Genomic DNA, 7,164 nt, shown 5'->3' on the forward strand with positions numbered 1-7,164 from the left:
GGTCTCTGACCCTCATGCTAAGCTCAGACTGGGTGAGGAGAGGTCTGACCCCTGTGTCCCGGGATGCTGGGGGAGAGGGTCTGACCTCCATGCTCAGGGTGCTGTGGGGAGGGGTCTGGCCCAAGCGGTCAGGGTGCTAGGGGGGAGGGTCTGATCTTTGTGCCCAGGGGCGAGGGATTGCCCTTGTGCTGGGGGAAGGGTTCCCCTCGTGCTCAGGATCTAACCTGGCCTCTCTCCCCCAGGCCCTCCTTCCCCAGGCTGGCACAGTGGCTGGAAGCACTGCACATGCACCTGGAGATCCACTTGCCGCTGAGCTCGCAGCTGGAGCAGCTGGATCGGGCCTTCTGGGAGTCGTACCGGCGGGGCGAGGGCGGGCTGCCCATGCACCCCGAGGTCCCTGACTGAGCACCGGGCCGCAGGCAGCAGCCAGCCCCTGGCGTGGGGGAAGAGCTCTCACACGCTCCTCCCTCACACTCACAACTCATGGGGAGCACAGCCCAGAGGGCAAGCACTGCCCCCTTCTGCCACCGGCCCTCCCAGGGCTGGATCTCTGGGGTGCCTCAGCAGCAGCCGATGGCCAAGCCCTCTCAGCAAGGCCAGTTTGGTTGCTACCCTTGCCGTTTGCCGTTCAGTTCCCTTGGGGGAGCCAGCCCTCCCCACCCACTGCACTTTCCCTGCATCCCTGCCCATGGCCCCCACGGGACGGCAGCAAGCCGCTGGTCCTGAATGTACATAGCCTCTCCCCATGCGGAGCCTGCAGCATGCTAGGTGTGCGGCAGCCTGCCATGCGGCAGGACCTGCAGGAGCTGAGCGCAGCCTGCAGCCCCACTCCTTGGGGAGCCACCTGCCTGCACGGCCCTTTTCACACTCCTCAGAGGGTGAGGGGCACTGACTCGCTCCGACCCCGGGCTCTGCCCCAGTGGCTGGGGGGCACTAGGCCTCACTCAGAGCCTGCAGGGTGCCCCAGCCTTCCCCTGTGCAGCCGCTTGGCCTGTCAAAGTGGTGCCTTGGGTTTGTGAACTTGCATTGCAAAGCTGAAGGGTTCTCTGGGCCCGTGGGAGCTCAGCGGCCCTCTGCGGGCAGGCGTGTGCATGCGTGTGATGGGGTGCATGTGCAAGTCAGGCGTGTCTCTCTGATGGTACCGAGAGGGAGGGTGTTGCTTCAGGGCTGGGTGCCTCTGATCCCAGTAGATAACTGTTGCAATGCCCCCTCTGTAGAGATGGCTGGGGTCCCACAAACTCTTTCTTTTCCATCTTGGGATCCCTGTGTATCACTCCCCCTTACTCTCTCCTCCCTGGGCCTACAGCCCCCGTCTCTTTGCTAGTGCTTAGTTCAGTGCAAGAACACCTTGGCATGAGGCCAACTGGATCGGAGAAGGGGACCTGGGCCCTCCAGCAGAGGGGAGCACTCCCAGAGGGGGTCTGATCCCATTCCTGCCCTGCTGGCAGGCTGCCGGGGCCTCTGCTCTCCTCTGGCACATCCCCTCTCTCATTAAACGTCTCCCAGCTCTGCTCAGGGGCCTTGGCCTCTCTTGTGCCCTGGTGTTCTAGGAGCCAGCTCCCCTCTCTCTAGGACTGCACTGTGTATCTCCCGGGCCATGACACTCCCTGCTTCCGTGTTCACGCCACGTCCGCCTGAGGTCCCAGATGCAGAGCCCAAGCCAGAGGGACAGGAGCCCTCCTGGGTGACTGGCTGTGGAGCTCCCCCAGCCAAATTCCTGTTGAGCAGGGGTGAGGCACCCGCCGGCGTGAGCGAGTTCTGCGGGGTAGGAGCATGGCTTGCTCTGGGTATGTCTCTTGTGTGGCGGTGTCTTGCCTGCGTGCGTGAGAAGGAGAGAGTACGTGCTGGGAGTCCCTTGAAGGGGGCGCAACGCCCCACACATGTAGCTGGAGCGTCTCTTCTCCCGTAACTGTACAGTGATGTGCATGTCTCTGTTGCAGCGTATGTGACTCCTGCTCCCTTCACATGCCTGCAAATGTGTCCCTCTATGGAGGGTGTGTGCCCCCACCCCTCCCCGTTTGTCACAGGCCCACAGCTCTGGGTTTTCTGAACCAGGGGAGAGGCTGTGGGGGGACACAGTTGGTTTCATTTGCTTTCCCACCCACTACAAAGGCTCCATGAGGGGGCTGCTGACCCGTTGCCCAGCACCATGCGGGGTCTCTGTGGGAAAGCACTGGCAGAGGGGCTGTGGTCTGGAGGGCGCCCCCCTGGTGGTTTTTGCAGTGCAGTGCTGTTCATGCTACGTTTATTCAGGTTAATTTTCTGTAATATATTTAAAGAGAAGAGTTTGTATTATTTTTTCATATGGCTGCCATGGCGATTTGGAGTTTGCCATTGTCACTCTGCCTCAGTTCTGCTTACAGGAAGCATTCAAACTGTGAAGCGTCTCTGCGCACTTTTACCTGGAAGTAAAACCGATGTCCTCGGAGGCGGGAAGGAGAATTCTCAAACTGTGATGTAACAAGTCATGACTCAATAAATCCAGTCCTTCCCTCTGACTGCCTCGCTCAGCACAGCAGGGCCCTGCCCTGCCATCTCCGCTGGTGGCCCCTCTGGAAGTGGGGGTGGTTCAGGCCACCACACAATGGCCCCCAGTCACTCCTTCATCGAGCCACATGCCCCAGGGCTGTGGTGGCTCATCCTCTGTCTCAAACAGCATCAACTTCTAGGCTGTCCCAGTTTGCGTGCCCAGGAGTCACTGGCAAAGCATCTGGGCTCCCTGGACAGTCCTGGGGAGTCACCCAGCAGAGCCCCCATTCCTGATATGACGGGGACTCCACAGAGCCAATGCCTTGAGCTTAAAGCAGGCATCTCTCGTACATGACTACACAGCATTTGTGCTGTGCAGGTGCTGGGGGGAGGGGGGAGCTGAATAGCAAAGCCTAAATCCCCTCTCCATTGTGACTGCCTGTGCTCAGTTCTGCCAGGGTTCTCCCTGCTGGCATAGAAGCCATGAACGGAGAGGCCCAGCTACCTGCTACTACAGACCTGCAGCCAGAAAGCAAGAGCAGCTCTTCACCCGAGTTGGGAGAGCAGTGGACAGCCCAGGGAAGGCAGAAGGGGCCAGGCTAGTTTTCAAGTCAGAGGAGGATGTAGCAGTTACCGGCAGAGGGGACATGGCACTAGCTGGAAAAGCACACATGTCAGAAACATTCCCTGCAATGCCTTCCAAATGCAAACATCCACCCAACAACTGTCCAGCCACTTGGTGTCTGTATCTGCATGGGCAGGGCGGGGCCAGCCTCCCCACCCCCCATCATGCCTTGATGCTGAACTGCAGGGCTACAGCTAGGGTGGGAAGGCTCTTCAGTCCTCTTTCTGCCTGCCACTAGGGCCAGCTGCGCTGTGGCTGCATCAGCTGCATCACACTCCACCTAGTTTTCCCCAGAAGAGGGCGTGGTCATGGGTAGCAGTATCTGGTGAAGGTTGCCCAGCACTTACACCACCCTAGTATGTTTTGCCAGGTTTTAACTGTTCAAGCTGAAATTCCCCATGCCAAGAGTATGGAAGGTTTTCTGGAATGAGTTCAAGGGACAATATGGTGCTTTGACCATGTTGAAACATGATTACAACCCTATGCTGGCCCCGTGTTTTGGAGCAAGGGCTTGGAATCTGGCAAGAGGGCTGCCCTGGTGTCAAGGAGGGGCTGTTTGCTGTCCCTGGGAAAATTCACCCCAGTTAGGCCATTACGAGCTTCTAAAAAATCTGTGTGTCTCATCCCCCTCTAGCAGTGTACAGCTTACTACTGCTACCAGTTCATCCTTTGCTCAGATGGCAAAGCTCTGTGTAGTGGATCTAAAGTCAGTCACTGTTCCTAATCCAAGCTGTAGTCAACATAGTTCCACATGATGGAATTTCTGTTTGTTTTTAAATTGAGAAATTGAACACAACAATCTTATGTTCAAAGAAAGGCAAGGCCCTCCAAAGTTAGAAAATGCAGGAATTAAAGTTTCTTGTGCAACTTTAATTCAGCCTCCTTTTGCATCTGCGTTATACCATCTTTAATTACATGAGCCTATACTATTTTTTTTCCACCAGATCCTTGTATCATTCAGTGCTCTGAGAATGGAATCTGTAAGACCCCTGCCTCATTTGTGACAAAGTATGTAGTGAATGAGGCAGAGACTGCAGGAAGAGAAAGGATGGTCTCATGGCTAAGACTATAAGAACGGCTATACTGCATCAGACCGATGGTCCATCTTGCCCGGTATCCTGTACCCTGAAAGTGGCCAATGCCAGATACTTGAGACAGACTGAACAGGGCAATTTCCTGAGTGATCTAGCCTCTCTCATCCACTCCCACCTTCTGGCAGTCAGAGGCTAGGGGCACCATAGAATATCAGGGTTGGAAGGGACCTCAGGAGGTCATCTAGTCCAACCCCCTGCTCAAAGCAGGACCAATCCCCAACTGAATCATCCCAGCCAGAGCTTTGTCAAGCTTGACCGTAAAAACCTCCAAGGAAGGAGATTCCACCACCTCCCTAGGTAACCCATTCCAGTGCTTCACCACTCTGAGTGAAAAAGTTTTCCTAATATCCAACCTAAAGCTCCCCCACTGCAACTTGAGACTTTTACTCCTTGTTCTATCATCTGGTACCACTGAGAACAGTCTAGATCCATCCTCTTTGGAACCCCCTTTCAGGTAGTTGAAAGCAGCTATCAAATCCCACCTCATTCTTCTCTTCTGCAGACTAAACAATCCCAGTTCCCTCAGCCTCTCCTCATAAGTCATCTGCTCCAGCCCCCTTATCATTTTTGTTGCCCTCTGCTGGACTCTTTCCAATTTTTCCGCATCCTTCTTGTAGTGTGGGGCCCAAAGCTGGACACAGTACTCCAGATGAGGCCTCACCAATGTCAAATAGAGGGGAATGATCACATCCCTCGATCTGCTGGCAGTGCCCCGTCATAGTATCTTTCCCCAATCTGAACCTTAGAGTCCAAAAGTTGGAGTACCAGCATGAATTCCTCTAAGCTTAATTACCAGCTTAGATCTGATAAGCTGCCACCAATCAGGAATTCCAGTGCCTGATACACTCTGGTCCCACCAAAACCTTCTCTGGGGACCCCCAAGACCCAGACCCCCTGGATCTTAACACAAGGAAAGTAAACTCTTTCCCTCACCCGTGCCTCTCCTAGCATTTCCCTCCTTGGGTTACCCTGGAAGATACTGTGATTCAAACTCCTTGAATCACAACACAAAGAAATTAGGTTTGATCCCCCACCTTCTCCTCCCCTCCAGGTGTTCCCTCCCTGGGCTCCTACAGAGATAAACAGATTCAAGCTCCGTGAATCTAAAACATCCTTCTCCCCTCCCGTCCCCTTTCCTGTTAAGTACAGACTCAATTCCCTTGAGGCTCAACAAGTGGAAAAATCACAAACACAAACAAAGGCTTCCCTCCACCAAGATTTGAAAGTATCTTGTCTCCTGATTGGTCCTCTGGTCAGGTGTTTGGTTCCCTGTTTGTTAACCCTTTACAGGTAAAAGAGACATTAACCCTTAACTATCTGTTTATGACAGCCCCTACTTATACAGCCCAAAATGCCGTAAGCCTTCTTGGCAACAAGGCCACACTGTTGACTCATATCCAGCTTCTTGTCCGCTGTAACCCCTAGGTCCTCTTCTGCAGAACTGCTTCCTAGCCATTCGGTCTCTAGTCTGTAACAGTGAATGGGATTCTTTCATCCTAAGTGCAGGACTCTGCACTTGCCCTTGTTGAACCTCATCAGGTTTCTTTTGGCCCAGTCCTCTAATTTGTCTAGGTCCCTCTGTATCCTATCCCTACCCTCCAGCGTATCTACCACTTCTCCAAGTTTAGTGTCATCTGCAAACTTGCTGAGAATGCAATCCACGCCATCTTCCAGATCATTAATGAAGATATTGAACAAAACCGGCCCCAGGACCTACCCTTGGGGCACTCCACTTGAAACCGGCTGCCAACTAGACATGGAGGTACATTCCTGACCATCCTGGCTAATTGGCATTGATAGACCGATCCTCCATGAACTTAGCATCCTTTTTTGAACCTGTTATAGTTTTGGCCTTCACAACATCCCCTGGCAACTAGTTCCCCAGGTTGACTGTGCTTTTGTCCTTTTGTTTGTTTTAAATCTGCTGCCTATCAATTTCATTGGATGACCCCTAGTTCTTGTGTCATGAGAAGAAATAAATAACACTTCCTTATTCACTTTCTCCACACCAATCAAAATTTTATAGACCTCTATCATATCCCCCTTAGTCATTTCTTCTCCAAGCTAAAAAGTCCCAGTCTCGTTAATCTCTCCTCACATGGAAGCTTTTCCATACTCCTAATCATTTTTGTTGCCGTTCTCTGTACCTGTTCCAATTCCAATATATCTTTTTTCAGCTGGGGCGACCACATCTGCACACAGTATTCAAGGTGTGAGTGTACCATGGATTTATATAGTGACATGATATTTTTGTTTCATCTCTCCCTTTCTTAATGACTCCCAACATTCTGTTCGCTTTTTTGACTGCCGCTGCACACTGAGCGGATGTTTTCAGAGAACTCTCCACAATGACTCCAGGATCTCTTTTTTGATTGGTAACAGCTAATTTAGTCATTTTGCATGTTGTGGCATATTGCTGGCACTATTATGATGGGGTTTCTGCTTTCTCTTCTTTGGGGGGTGGGGTTCAGGGCGCCATTTCTTGCCCCTAAATTGGAATATTAATTGCCCCACTAGTGTCCTTGAGGAGGAGAGTGAAGAGGGAGGGACCTGGGCCCGCCCTCTACTCCGGGTCCCAGCCCAGGGGCCCTGAGGATAGTGGTAAACCACTTGAACTGATGGTTCCTTCCCCTGGGCTACTTCCCTCTCCTGCCCTTCAGCTTGTTGGGGGCTTTCTGCCCTCCCTCTGCACAAGCCAGGTGCCCCTTACCTAGGGTCTAGGACTTCTTAGCCCACCACAGCACTTCTCCAAACTGTCCTCTGCTTCTCTTCAAACTGTTCTCTGCTCCAGTACCAATCCTTTCTGCTCCAACTCCCACACTGTCTGATTGAAGCAGGGGGTTTTATCATGTGACTGACTGCTGGTGCTCTAATTGCCTTCAGGTGCTCTAGTTAATCTATAGCAAACTTTCTTCCCCTTACAGGGAATAAGGCTCCCTTCTAACACTCTCCTGCTGCCCTCTGGCCATGCTGTAT

The 7,164-nt window shown here is 53.0% G+C and overlaps 1 protein-coding gene across 2 annotated transcripts in view; it reads left to right on the top strand.

Moving 5' to 3' along the window:
- LIMK1 (LIM domain kinase 1) overlaps positions 1 to 2,495 on the top strand; it is a 29,960-nt gene extending 27,465 nt beyond the window's left edge. For both annotated transcript variants that reach the window (XM_030536709.1, XM_030536710.1), the window contains one exon: positions 243 to 2,495. In XM_030536709.1, the coding sequence (XP_030392569.1) occupies positions 243 to 405 (163 nt within the window). In that variant the 3' untranslated portion in view covers positions 406 to 2,495. The remainder of the gene's footprint in view (positions 1 to 242) is intronic.
- The last annotated feature ends 4,669 nt before the right edge of the window (positions 2,496 to 7,164 follow it).

The sequence above is a fragment of the Gopherus evgoodei genome, chromosome 17 (genome assembly GCF_007399415.2).
Source record: "Gopherus evgoodei ecotype Sinaloan lineage chromosome 17, rGopEvg1_v1.p, whole genome shotgun sequence".
Lineage (NCBI taxonomy): Eukaryota > Metazoa > Chordata > Testudines > Testudinidae > Gopherus > Gopherus evgoodei.